Consider the following 14,061-nt stretch of genomic DNA (forward strand, 5'->3'; position numbering starts at 1 on the left):
TCTAGCTAAAGATTGTAGCAGCTTCGGATGAGGACTGTCTTGAAAAACACTTGTTCCTTGGAGCTGAATTTTCTGGGTTTTGACATCTATTCTTTTCTCGGGGTAGGAAAGCCTAAATGAATTGAGTACTGTAGCATGAAGGCGGCTCATTAAACTTGTAACAAATTGAAGTTTGGGATTAAAAAACCCAAATTGTCATGACTGACTTAGGAGATAAATGAACGGAATCACAGAATGGTTTGGATTGGAAGGGACCTTAAAGATCATCTAGTTCCAACCCCCCTGCCATGGGCAGCGACACATGAATTGATAATCTAATGATGGGCAAAGTGTAAATTTTCCAAGTCGTGGGTTGAAATACATGGAAAGGCGAAGAAAATCCTGCAGCTGTGAAGTGTGGCATTTTTCTCTGCTATGGAGCCATCTCCCCAGCAGAGGGAGGAGATTTACTGGCTAAACACCTTTTCTTCTTGTATTGCTTTACCTCAGTTATGACTGATTTAATTGGTTTGTAAATCAGCCCAGATGAGAGAGACTGTGCCTGCTACTTCCATGGAGGAGCCCTTTCTCATAGAGCTCAACAGTAATCTTTAACTTCTGCCCAGTTCCAGCTTTTGGTAGCCCCTGTGGAAGCTTGCCTTTGCTCTGTGGCCTTTGTGAAGGTGTCAGCATAAAGCCATAGCGTTGGTTTCTGCAATTCTCCATCCCAGGAACTGTTTCTCCAGTCAAGAGGGGCTAACTTGTGCCCCCCTGTTCGTTACTGAGAAGTGGTTGATGCTGATGTGGTGCTCACGAAACCTTTTTTTTCTGTGGTTGTTTCAGTTTGTTTTCACAGTCAAACAGCACTTTGAAATTTCAGCTTCTGTAAGCAGCATATTTTTCTGCTTGTTCTGTACTTGTCAGGAAAGTCAGCGTAAAGGTAACTTACCTCCTTGCCCAGAAAACAGCCCGAGAAATGATAGTGTGCAAGTGTTGTGCTGTACACTGGAAGTCGACATGGAGAGTGTGGAAAAGTAATCACTTCGTGTTGGTGTCTGACAGCTGTTTCATACTTTAAGACATTAAAATGAGGAATTCAGTATGAAAATATTTTTTTCAATGGAGCGATACACAGGGAGTGTGGCAGATTAAACTTCACAAAGGCAGAAGCAGAACTTTGCTGGATGAGGTGCTGTTGTGTAGTCTGTTTAGTATCTCCCTCTTACATGAGGTTTTTAAAGTACAAGAAGAATGTTTTTGCTGTATGATTTTAAAATAAACAAGATGCTGTGAGCTGCTAGTTCACCAGGTTGCCCTTAGATGGAGCTGTCAGTTCCTTCACTGCCTGTAAAGGCTGAATGAAATGACTGATGTTGAAAGCATAAATGACTTTTTCAGCATCACCTATGGCAGTCCGTTCAGCATTGCAGTGACTCCACTGTTTTCCCGAGTCCTTGGCATGAGAGGCAACAAGAACTGTATGCCAGGTCGTGTTTCTCACAAATGTGGAACTTGCCAGCACTGCTGCTTCCCTCCTTGGAAGATCAAGGTGCTTTTCACCCTTGTGTCCTCTACTTCTTCTTGGAGCGATGGCTCCGTTTCTGCACAATTCCAATTTGGCCTCCGCAGCAGAAGTTGGAGCAAAGTGTAATCTCCAGAGCTTGCTTTTCTGGCTGCACTTGTCTTTCAATTGGGAACTGCTTAAATGAGACAGTTTAGCCAGCCCCGTCCTTGCCCTTTGCGGCTCACACGGTACCCAGCCATGGAATGAGTAAGCAAGTATCTAGTTAAGGAATGTTATGGGCAGGAAATATTCTGGGAGTGGAAGGGTTGGGTGGCACGCTGAAGTGATGTTGGCACTGCAAGTACAAGTGGTTTGGCTTGCTTATGACTTTCTTCCTACCTCCCCCACAGCGTATTTTCATTTTCTGCATGTATTCCATGAGTATTGTGTAGGAAAACTCTGAATTGGGTCTCTGGAGATTTAGATTCTGTTCCCAGTTTAGTAACAGTTTTCATACAGATAATCTTTTCCAGTTCCATTTCTGCTCTGTAGGATGTGATTATTACTACTTCTTTACAATGCACTGGGAGAATAAAAATTAATTTTGAAGATTGTCCTGATTATATTTTTCTACGTAGGAGAAAAAACTACTTCAAAGCACTTTTCAGCTTTCCTAACTTCACCAAGTGTTAAACACTGGCAAAGAGAGGCTCACAAAAGTCTGAGAGCGCGCTAGATTAGTTCACACTTACGTGCTCTGAGCTCAGATTCATTCCCAACTTGCTGTACAAACTAGGTGTAAATGTCCTACTGAGCTGGACCATGCTGCAGTTGGTGCTAAAAGTGTATTTTCTCACTCTTCCCTCTTCCAGGAAAAGAATGCTCAGTTACTGGGGACAGCACAGCAGTTATTCACCCACTGCCAGGCACAGAAAGAGGAAATCAAACGTCTTTTTCAGCAGAAACTTGATGAGGTAGCCCTGATCTGATGCAAGTGGATGTGGATGCTTGTTAATCATCTGCATGCAAACATTTTTGATAAAAATAAGTAAGACCAGAGAATAGTCTCAGGTCTTCAGCCTCAATTTTGCAGCAGATCATGCTAAATAATGTGGAATCTGTATCACTCTTTGGTTATGTTTTATCTTCATTGTTGAAATTGTTGTGTGCCACTCTGTATCCAAGGGAAGGGGGTGACAGACCACAGACACTGTGGTATTTCAGTAAAGGATGCATCCCCTGCTGGTTGAACAAACTCTGTGTTGCCAATGCAAATTCAAAAGCACAGAAGGAAATGTGGTGGCTCTTTACAAAAATAGTGTTCTTTTGGCTGGCAAGAAACTAAATGCCAGTTTTAAAGTTGAATTACTGGAACAGCAGCTTCAAGTGAGGTACTTTTGTCCTTCGTCGTTATCCCCTGGCAATGACAAAGTGCCTTGGAGGATGCTGCGGGAGTTGCTGTGAGCTGTATAAACTCTGTGGATCTCCTCGATGTCATTTTTGAATGTGACAGTTGTCGGGAATTAAGCTGTCAAGACCTTACTGAAGGATCTCTTTCCTTCTCTTCATCTTGTAGTTGGGAGTTAAAGCTCTAACATACAACGACCTGATTCAGGCTCAGAAGGAAATCTCTGCTCACAATCAACAACTGAAAGAACAGACGAAACAGCTGGAGAAGGATAACAGTGAACTCAGGAACCAGAGCTTGCAGCTGGTGTGTGCAGTGCTTGTGTCTGAGTAGCAGGGTGATGCTGCCCTTGATGTAAGGAGGATGGGTCATAAGCCAAGGGCTGCCCCTCTCCAAGGTGTCTTAATGAAAAGTCATCCAGGTGCTGTAGCTTCTCTGTAACGGAGAAGAATGATGAGGGAAAGAACACGGGTGGTCCCTTTTCTCAGTGACCTTTATTTTACCTCTAACCGAATGTGACAGTTGGCTCTGGCCTCAGCTGTGTCCCCTGAACAGCTTGGCACCTGTGTACGCACTTGTTGCTGAACCTGGATCTTGCTGGCCAAGAAGTTTGCCCAGTGCTTGCTTTGGGTGGCCCTAATGCTTCTGGGGTTTGTCTTGGTAGCTCAAACTGTTCAGGGGCAAATCTGGATGTGGAGCAGGTTAGGGAGGGTGGGTGATAACACCCTTTTCAGAAAGAGCCAGGCCACATCCTGCCACACTATGTAGGGACCACAGGACCGTTTTGGTGGCATTTGCCTTAAGCTGAGAGGAGTTTTCAGTGGGCTAAGAAGCTTCTTGCATATATCCAGTCGAAAGATGCCTGGCTTTCAGCTTGCACCTTGGGTGGTGTGAAGTGGCGAGAGTTGTCTTGTGATCTGTTTGTCTCGTGCCTTTGCAGCTTAAGGCACGGTGTGAGGAACTGAAGCTGGACTGGTCAACGTTGTCACTGGAGAACTTACTGAAAGAGAAGCAGGCGTTGAAGAATCAGATTTCTGAGAAACAAAAGCACTGTTTGGAATTGCAGGTAGAGAGCAAAAAGCAAATCTAGAGTCACCAACTTGGGATAGCTTTTGGGCCAGTTAAGGGTATTTGGCTGAATATGATGTTAAAGGTTAAGCTAGGTGGCAGTTTTCTTCTGCCCCCTTCCCCCGCACCCGCACCCACCCCCCCCGCCCCCCCCACCCGAGATTAATCTTTTGATTAGAGGATTTTAGTAAACTTGAAGAATAAGGATGTGGATAACTTTTAAAGGAAGCAAATGCTGTGACCTGATTCCTTGGTAATGCTGTGGAAGAAGGAATCGTGGTTTATTGTTAATTTATTTAAAAAGCATGACCTGATGAAAAGTCCTGCTTCTTTGCATGTGTGCTCTGATGTTCTGGCTGATTCAGGGATCAGTACCCACAGAATGTCACTTACCATAGCGAAAACAAATTAAACTGCTGTGTCTGAAGAACTTTTATTTTCCTGTGAGATTAGCCCTAGAGCTAATACAGCCTTTTGCTGGATACTTTGACATGGGGCGACTGTTTCCTTCAAAGACTGGAGGTATCAAGTGACTCCATACTCTCTATATAAGTTGGAGACACTTTATGTTTGCTTTCAAGATCTGAGTAGTGCTTTCTGAGAGTCCCAGAGCCATTCCCCTTACCTGTGCCTTTTGGTCTCAAGCTCAGAGCAGCATGTTGAAATTTGTTTCTCATATTTTGGGTCAACTGTTCTGCGTTGTTCCCAGAGATGGGGCCACTTTTACTAAGAATCCTATAGAGGCAAAACTTCATAGTGTGGTAGAATTGTTAATAGTCTTTAATCATTGTCCTCTTCATTTAAAGATCAGCATTGTGGAACTTGAGAAGAGTCAAAGACAGCAGGAGCTCATGCAGCTGAAGTCGTACACGCCATCTGATGAATCACTGTCAGTACAACTCCACAATAAAAACCACCTGAGCCGTGATCCTGAGGCTGACCACGGCAGGTTCCAGCTGGAGCTGGAATGCTCCAAGTTTCCTATGCCCCACATCAATGGCATGAGCCCTGAACTGTCCATGAACGGCCATGCGACTCCCTATGAAATTCATAACACCTTTAGCAGGTCGTCTTCCAAGCAGAACACGCCTCAGTACACGACCTCTCATTTGGACCAAGAAATAGTTCCGTGTACCCCAAACCACAGCAGCAGACAGAAGGCAGACAAGCTGACGAGCTTGTCCCTACCTGATTATACCCGGTTTTCCCCAGCGAAAATAGCACTAAGGAGACACTTGAATCAAGACCATGGAGTCAATGGAAAAGCAACAACTAATGAGATACAGAGGTGAGAGCGATCCTTTCCTGGGATGGGAAAGGAGGGGTAATTGCTTCTTTTAATGACGGTGGTTTATTTGGATTGTGGAAAAACATCCAAACATCCAACGTTTAGAAGTGGAGGTTTATACGCTTCTAAATGTTTTGTTGTAAGAACATCATAAGTGCCACCTGACTGAGTAAATAAGGCGATACGGCACCTTCCATTGGGCACAGGAATTCCTTGCAAGGGAGAAGTCATCAGCTTTTCTGTTCTAACGATCGTACGTCTCTGTTCCAGAGCTGACCACGTCAAAGAGAATGGCCTTACATATCCAAGCCCTGGTATTTCAAATGGCATAAAGCTGAGTCCTCAGGAAACTCGGCCCTCTTCCCCAGCGGCCTTACCAGTTGCAGGCGAGAAGGTAAGAGGTTTGCTGGCGCTCAAGCGCAGAGATGTTAACACCTGGTAGAACAAAGAAGAAGTTGTTCAAACTAGGGAATGCAAGCATGCTCCTTTTTATGCTCAGCATGGCATGGAAAATAACAGAAAATACAGTAGGTGTGACACAATAAAAAGATGCTGGCTAGAGGAAGAGAATACTGTGCTCATGACAGACGTGCCTACCTCCGCGTTACTGGTTTGCATATGAACAGTGCCAGTGATGTAGTAGGACTTCTTTTTGATCTGGTGTGTGTCTGCTTGAACCTGAAAAGTAGACTTTTCCATTGTTAATAAAAACAACAAAAAATTGTCCACGTAATTGGTCCAGCCATGAATCACATTGGGCTCATTTTAGAGCAAGGAGGTGCCCTCTGAGAGGAAGTTACCATGGAAATATTTCTGGCTACTTTATCTTTTGTGTACAGAGGGCCTCCAGGTATGAGTTCTTTCAAATGGGTGCTTTTCACAGAGCTCTGACAAAGACACTAGGAAATGGACTTGTCTAAGTTATCCTTTTCCTTATGCCTGGGGCCAGCAGTAGCTTTAATATACATATTTCTATGCTGTTGGATGCTGTTGTCCCAGTAGACTGGTGCTGGTAACAAAAGTTGCTCCATGCATGCCCTGTCTGTGCTGTATAGTCATCACTCTTAATTGTGTAATTCTTTAAAAAAAAAAAAAAAAAAAAAAAGTGCAGGGGGGAAGGGTTGGGGAAAACAAATATAGATGAGCAGGTTACTGTTAGTTTAAAAAGTCTTGTCAGTAATAGCATGCGGTTAAGAACATTACTTTGTTTCACCTTTGCAGGTTTTGAGAGAGAGAACCTCTGTGAGTAATGGAGAAACTATCACCAGCCTACCTATCAGTATTCCTCTCAGCACAGTGCAGCCCAATAAACTCCCTGTTAGTATCCCTCTGGCCAGCGTAGTCCTACCTAGCCGTGTTGAGAAGGTGGTGAGTAAGGGATTGTCAACACTTTCCATCCCTAACTAAAATCACACCGGGCAGTAACGGGGTGCTGTGCACCAGAATCCTTCCTGGGCTGCTAATCTTGAATGTCTGATGCTTTGGGGGAGGCTGCTGTTGGGGTGCATCTTCTTGGCTCTTAGTCATTCTGTAGATTTTTCCTCGCGTGGCTGGGGGGTGGTGGTATTTCAGCCAGGAAGGAAAGTACATGCCTCGAGATACTACTAGTCTTAAATGTCTGGGTGGAAAGGATGCAGAGTCTGAGAGTTTGTAGTAGTGAAAACTCACAGGTGTCAGTTTGGTCTAGCCCCTGCCTTCTTGCATGACCCTGGGAGACAAATTCTTCTGCCTCAGTTCGGTGATCTCCAAATTGTCTTGTCTTATAACATATCTGTGTAGGATGAACTTGAACAGCACCTCGAGGCCGTAATGCCTAATGTGCAAGGGACTGCTCTGCAGCATCAGAGAACTGGAGAACTTCTGGGGCCATCTCTTTTTGAAATCCTGATAAGACCATGCCACTCAGTGGCAGAGGAGTTCAAAAAAGCCTGGTCCAGACAGAAGTGTTACACTAGAGAACTGAGAAGCATTTGCTGCTTTCCCATGAGAGCTGTGAATTCAGAACCTGTCCACAGGTTCTTGCCTTACAATCCCTATTTGGAAAGCTGGAGTTGTTTCATAGTATGGAATCTACTATCTTTTTCCAGCTGAAGGCTTCTAGTTGTAGCAGAACTACAGCCTGCACAGCTCTGAGCAGAAGTTGTACGTCCTGGGAGGAGAGAGAACGCTAGCTCTGGGCAGCATCTCTCCCTTCAACACGCCGTTTATTCAGGCTGCCATTGCATGATTGTTTTGCCTGCTTTAGGAAAACACCACTCGTTGATTGTACCCTCAGTGTACCAGGGAACATAGCCTAATGTGTTTCACATACAGTTTGGGTTGTTTTGGGGGAATTTCATGCGCACAGCCTTGGGGGCACAATACAACCATTTGTTTCCTTTCTGGCTGCCTATGAAATAGTGGACCGAGGCACTCATTCTGACAGCAGTGCTGTCCTGAGTCTAAACTTGCTGGGCCAGTGAGCCTGTTCTCCCTCTATCTGCCTGGTATCTGTTGTAAGCTAGATACTATTGCAGTATAATTAATAACGGTATTTATTTTTGTCCCGTAACGTGCTGTTCTGCATTTCTCTCAAAACAAGCAAAATCTAGGACACTTAGGTAGTAGAGCCCCTTTCCTTGGTAGATCTACCAACGCATGTGAATTGTCTTTAACCTGGTGACTTCTGAGTATGCTTCCTGTACTAAAATGCCTGTTTCTCTCCCCCCAGAGAAGCACACCTAGCCCAGTTCATCAGAGTAGAGACTCATCGACACTTGAAAAGCAGATTGGTGCTAGCTCTCATAATGGCGTAAGCAATGCTGCTGGAAACAAGCCACTGGCTTTGGCTACCTCAGGTAACAGCCTCACCTACGCGCAGGTGTGCTGTCTTGTCGTGACAGCATCCCCCAGGGCATGCGTCGGAGTTTTCGGAGTGCTACAGGCCATTTGGGCAGTAGGGCGCCAGATAAATGTACCTTTTGTAACAAGAGCAGAGAGTCACGGAGGATGTTGCTTAGAGATAGTACGTGCCTGCGGCTTGGCTGCGTTCTGACATAAAAGTATTGGTTTGGGGTGCCTTTACCTGAACGGCAGCACCTCGTAGTGTAAATAAATAATTGCTTTTGTAAATTCTTCCATGTGGATGAAGAGATTCCTCCCTTGACAATGTGGCAAACCAGCAAAGTGTTGCATAGCTATGCTATGCGCTGATGATCTAGCTTTAGAAGTTTTATTTTACAGGGCGGTGGAATTTTTGTAATAGCAAAATAAATTTCTTAATGCAGGGTCACAGTGGTGCCTCATGAACAGTTGTAAAGGCACAAGTATCCGGGTAGGAAGAAAGGTCAAACAGGAGAGGATAAGGGATACCTTTAAGTGCAGGCATTGCTTCTGAACTCATCTGTTGAAGTCATGGCCTTTTGCTGTTCAGGATATGGAAATGTTGTGGATCAGGAAAGGTAGGCTTTAGCATACAGAAGCTATTCTACAGCTGATCCCTCATCAGAGAGTGCGTTTGTTCTGAATGTTCACCATCTCGAGGGGCTTGTGTTGTTCCTAGCATCTGTTTTGCAAAGAAGGGCTTGGCTGCAGTTTTCTGTAAAACCAATGAAGTATTTAAAAAAAAGAACTTGTTATAAACAGTATCAAGTTCCCTTCTACCCCTTTCAGTTAGACAGCCCAGAGACAAGCCATACTAGAGCACTAAACCCATTGATGATGCACCATGACAAAGATTTGATTCCCTTTCCAAGCTTCCTCCTGTGTGATGTTCTTCTGCCACAGTTTCTTTGAAGGTCCCCTGTCACTTTCAAAGCCACAGCCTTTTGTTTGATGTTGAGAAGGAGGATGGCAAAGTCCCTGCTTTCTGGGGGAAGGAAACAGACTGAATTTGGCCATCTGTTTCCTTGACAGTAGGAAGGAGTCGAGAGTAGAGGAGCCCTGATTTCAAAAAGGCATAATGGTTCAAAAGAAACTTAGCTGGCATTCCATTTAAAAACTGGGTAGACCATAGAATGTCTCCATATGACACATGCATTTTCCTGAACTGGCAAGAGAGTAGTGAAAGTTGTTAACTCCTCACTGAAACCCTGGGCACAGAGCGCCACGTCCTCAACTGCACTGTGTAAAAAGCAGCTGTGCAGTTTCCTCCGCAGTACATGGCCACCAGCTGAGCTAACGCAGGTAGAGCTGAAACCACTCCCAGTCATCCCAGAAATCTAGCACTGTGAACTATCACTCAGCAGAAGCAATGATGTATACTTTCCCTTTCAACAGGTTTTTCTTACTCTTCTGGCTCCGTGGCAGTCAATGGAAATCTTACAAACAGCCCAGCCCATCTTAACCATAGTGTTGATCAGGCAGCTCTGGACGACTCTGGGAGTCTGTTTAACTCAGTAGGGTCTCGGAGTTCCACTCCACAACATCCTTTGCTAATGATGCAGTCAAGGAACTCTGGGCAAAACTCCCCTGCTCACCAGCACTCCACAAGCCCCAGGTTAAATGGCACATCCCAGAGCCTGGTAGGGGTATTGCAATATGCAGATGCTCAGAAGATGTTTGCCGAAGGAACAAAGGGGGATCTTCAGTCTGATGCAGCGTTTTCAGATCCTGAGAACGAGGCCAAGAGAAGAATCATCTTTACAATCTCTCCTAATACAGGACATGTAAAACAATCCCCTTCCAACAAGCACAGTCCTCTGCCCATGAGCGCTCGGCTGGACTGTGGCCAAGCACACGCGCAGGATGGGAAGAAGCGAGGCCGGCGGAAGAGATCCTCCACTGGGATTCTCAGCGGGAACTCCGGGGTCTCCCCTAAACGCAAATCCTTACCTACTGTGTCTGGACTCTTTACGCAACCATCAGGTTCACCGCTCAATATCAACTCCATGGTAAGGGCAAAAATGAAGAGCTCGAGCAAGAGAGAAGGGCCTGGGAAAGCTCTTTGCATTAGAAATAAGCTTCAACTGCTCTGTTCTTTAATGTACTTGCAGGCTGTTACAGGGCTAGTAGCTACAATTGGTGTGAAGACCCTTTGTGAAAATGGCCCCTCTGGGAGGCGAAAGAGTTGCTGGGAAGGTGGTGAACTATTTCTGTATAGGTGGAACCTCTTCAAAGAGTTCTTTGCTGACAGAGCATTAAAAATTAAAAAGAATCTCTTCCCTTATGACAAAGAGCTTGTTTCTCCAGTGAAGTTGATTTTTAGGCTGTAGGTTAAATATTTTGAAAATAGTTTAAACTAAGATTGACTAAATAGCGTAAGAGTGCCAGAAGCATATGGCATTCTTGCATAATTAAGCCAGCTATAGAAGTTGTGTTCATGTGATCCTGCAGTGGCAGTTTGGAAAGAAATGCAGTTATCCCATGTCTTTGTTTCTGCGTTTAAACGTAAAATCAAAGAATGAAAATGAGGTATTTTTCCAAGGTATATTTAGGTTTTCACCCCAGGTTGTAATGCAGGATGGTGCGGTATAATAGCAGCGCTAAACAAGCAGCTGTGGGCATATCCTAAAGCTGAGCGGGTTAAGCCTGCTTTTAATACCCTTAACAAGATGCCTTGTTTCTAAAGGGATACTCTCATCTGTAACTGCTTTCTTTCCTTCTTGCCCAGGTCAATAACATTAACCAGCCTTTAGAAATAACAGCCATTTCCTCTCCTGAAAACTCCCTGAAGAACTCTCCTGTTCCTTACCAGGACAATGACCAGCCCCCGGTACTGAAAAAGGAAAAGCCCCTCATTCAGAGCAACGGCGTTCATTACTCTCCTCTAACATCAGATGAAGAGCAGGGATCCGAAGATGAGCACAATAGCAGCAGGTGAATACACAGGCACAGGTTTCAGGATGAGATTTCTGAGAGCTGATAACGCTGCTCTAGACTGGAGAGGTGTGTTAAGCTGCCTTTGTTCCCTTTGCCTTGGGACCGATGCCATTATGCCAAGCCTCTTACACAGCTGAAATTGTGAATAGAGAAGGTATTTAGGAAATAGTACTTGAATGTGTTGCTGTGTTTGCAAGGCTGACAGAGCCTGGCCTCTGAAAGAATTAGTGCAGATTTTTTTTTTTTTTTTTTGGATGATGCGTTGTAGGAGTGCTGAGACTGTGTGTGCAATACTAACTAGGAATCAGTCTCCGCTCACTCCCAGTTTCATCTTGATTCAGAATTCTTCCCTTCCTGCCCCAAACTATTGATGTGTTGCTGTGAAAACTGAGTACTCGCCACCCCTTGCCTGCCTGTGGGGTGCAATTTTTTTTTCTTGTTTAAGGTGCTGGAAAAGCAACCACCATAGACACGTGAGCAACAGCAACCACTATAGACACGTGAGCAACAGCCTACTTGTTGCTTTTCTTTCACAACAACAAAGTCCTCTGAACGTGCGCTCATCTTGGCAAAGAGTAGTAATTCCATAATAGCTTCTACTTAAAGTTGTGGATTTTTTTTTAATGCTTTTAAGTGTCTTTAGTAACATACAGCTGTCTAGCTGATTTGCCTTAATATACTCTAGCCACCTGTTAAGACGTGAACAGAATAGGTTGTGATGGCAAATGTGCAACAAAAGATCTGCGATGAGTGTTACAGCCTTTTTATTTTCCCACTAGAATTGAGAGGAAAATTGCAACGATATCATTGGAAAGCAAATCTCCACAGAAGACTGTTGAAAATGGTAGGTGTGAGGAATGTTAATTATTTGTTGTGATGGTTGGAGTTGGGGAGTGGGTGTCTGCTGCTGACTGAAGCTGTTAGTAGGAGGCTTTTCTCTGCTCCTGTCCTGCTGAGCAGAGTGCACTTCTGCCAGGTCCTTCAATAATCAGAATTAAGACAGGTGTCCAATAATTAAGAATATTGGGTCAGTTCTTTCTGTAATCACAGGTCACCAAAGATCTGACCTGTCTTTTTGCTCACTCAAGGTTTGGGGAGGGATCTGCAGTACAAAGACTGAGGAAAAAGTAGATCAGCATTGTCAAACTTTTTCAGAGCAGTAAACTGAATTTTAAGGACTTCTAGGCGATTTCACCAATATTTCTGCCTTTGGATCAAACCCAGAATTACAGACTGATAAATTGTGGGTGTTGAAAGAGAAACCCCTGTTCTTAATGTGCAGATTCAGTGACTGCTGTTTTTTAACATTTATAAATTTTCTTCCAAACTAGGTGGCAGCTTATCTGGGAGGAAACAAGCACAAAGCAACGAAAACATGAACAGCAGTAAATGGAAATCAACTTTTTCACCAATCTCTGACATCAACCTGACCAAAACTACGGACAGTCCCTTGCAGTCGGTTTCATCTCTGAGCCAGAATTCGCTGTTTGCCTTCAGGCCGTCCTCCGAGGACAGCCTTGCCATCGATGCCAAGATGACGGCACATGCGAGGAAAAGCATTGCCCTGCCCTCGGCGGGGGCGGATGGGCTCAGCCCTGGTACGAACGCCGCCAACGGGTTCGCGTACAACGGCGGGCTGTCGGCTGACATCGGTTTACACGGCTTTATCGATGGTGCTTCCCTTCCACATAAGGCTTCGGACGTGGCGGCTTCCAACTGCTCGCTGGGTTTCCAGTCACAGCGAAGCAAAGAGGTGGGGGTATCGGAAACAAATCCCTTTTTGAACAAGAGGCAGCTCGAAGGCCTCGGCGGCACGAAAGAAGACTTAAATCGGTCAGGGGTGAAAGGCAAAGAGATCAGCGACATAAGCATTCGTACTGGGGGATCTTCAGAAAAAAACTCTTTGCAGCATAACGGAAAGGTCGGCAAAGGAAGGGACCGAGATGTGGAGTTTAAAAATGGCCACAACCTTTTCATTTCTGCTGCTGTTCCGTCTGGTGGCCTTCTGAATGGTAAAAGCCTTTCTACTGCTGTTTCTTCAGCAGGCAACCCAGCATCTTCTGTTCAGACGCACCATCCTTTCCTAAACACTTTGACCACTGGATCGCAGTTCCCCCTTGGCCCCATGGCCTTGCAAGCAAACCTCAACTCGGTGACAAATTCCTCAGTATTGCAGTCCTTATTTAATTCAATGCCAGCTGCTGCCAGTCTGGTCCACGTGTCATCCGCTGCAACCAGACTGACTAATTCTCACACTATGGGGAACTTCTCTCCTGGGGTTACAGGTGGAACAGTTGGAGGTAGGCAGAACTCTTTCTCTGGTATAAGACAGGGCCTAAAGGAAAGTCTGACGCTGCCTCTCCAGGGCTGAAACCCTTGCTTTTCTGCAGGATGTGAAGCAGATCTGTCCCACATAACCAGTCTCCTCTCTCTCTTTCTCTCTCTCTTTCTCGGAGATGCTAGGATGAGTTCAGTTCCCCACAGTGAAATCTCATGATCTTTGTCTACTAGATGAGCTTGTTGTATCACCTTAATGAAAGAATACACCCAGACTTTGTGATTTCATAATGTATGCTTGTTCAGATGTTGCTGTGTTGGAACCAACTTAGGTCTGCCTGCAGGTAAAGGATTTAACTTGTCCTGGTACCAAGTTAAGGATCTCTAACTTGTCAACTTGAGTAAAGGTTGAGGTTAGGCCTCAAATGGATGTAGCATGATCCAGGAAGAGTAAAACATCAGTGCCTCTTCAGAGGAGATGGTGTTGGGAATTGCGTAGCATTCTGGCTCTGGAATGGACACAAAAGGCATTTCTTTGCCAGGAGGGGCAATGCCATATGCACCTTGCACTTCTGGGATCCTGCACAGCCTTGGCTTCTGTGGCCCAGACCGGAGACAAGCTGGCAGGGCTAGAAGATAGCCTGAACCTGCTGTTACTAAGTGTCCAGGGCAGTTTTTCTTACCTGTCCATAATCATTCAGGCACCATGTCGGGAAATCCTAACTCTCACATCTCTCA

General features: G+C 45.1%; 1 protein-coding gene across 11 annotated transcripts in view; it reads left to right on the forward strand.

Moving 5' to 3' along the window:
* Nucleotides 1–14,061, forward strand: part of DOT1L (DOT1 like histone lysine methyltransferase) — a 76,698-nt gene that overhangs the window by 51,554 nt on the left and 11,083 nt on the right. For 5 of the 11 annotated variants that reach the window (XM_055707749.1, XM_055707748.1, XM_055707754.1 and 2 more), the window contains 11 exons: nt 2,356–2,457; nt 3,060–3,197; nt 3,832–3,957; nt 4,766–5,247; nt 5,518–5,641; nt 6,469–6,615; nt 7,958–8,084; nt 9,505–10,118; nt 10,838–11,043; nt 11,826–11,890; nt 12,378–13,346. In XM_055707749.1, the coding sequence (XP_055563724.1) occupies nt 2,356–2,457; nt 3,060–3,197; nt 3,832–3,957; nt 4,766–5,247; nt 5,518–5,641; nt 6,469–6,615; nt 7,958–8,084; nt 9,505–10,118; nt 10,838–11,043; nt 11,826–11,890; nt 12,378–13,346 (3,100 nt within the window). Of the gene's footprint in view, nt 1–2,355; nt 2,458–3,059; nt 3,198–3,831; nt 3,958–4,765; nt 5,248–5,517; nt 5,642–6,468; nt 6,616–7,957; nt 8,085–9,504; nt 10,119–10,837; nt 11,044–11,825; nt 11,891–12,377; nt 13,607–14,061 lie in introns of those variants that run through there. The other 6 variants (XM_055707750.1, XM_055707756.1, XM_055707752.1 and 3 more) reach the window with 4 other exon arrangements.

The sequence above is a fragment of the Falco cherrug genome, chromosome 4 (genome assembly GCF_023634085.1).
Source record: "Falco cherrug isolate bFalChe1 chromosome 4, bFalChe1.pri, whole genome shotgun sequence".
In the NCBI taxonomy this organism is placed as follows: domain Eukaryota; kingdom Metazoa; phylum Chordata; class Aves; order Falconiformes; family Falconidae; genus Falco; species Falco cherrug.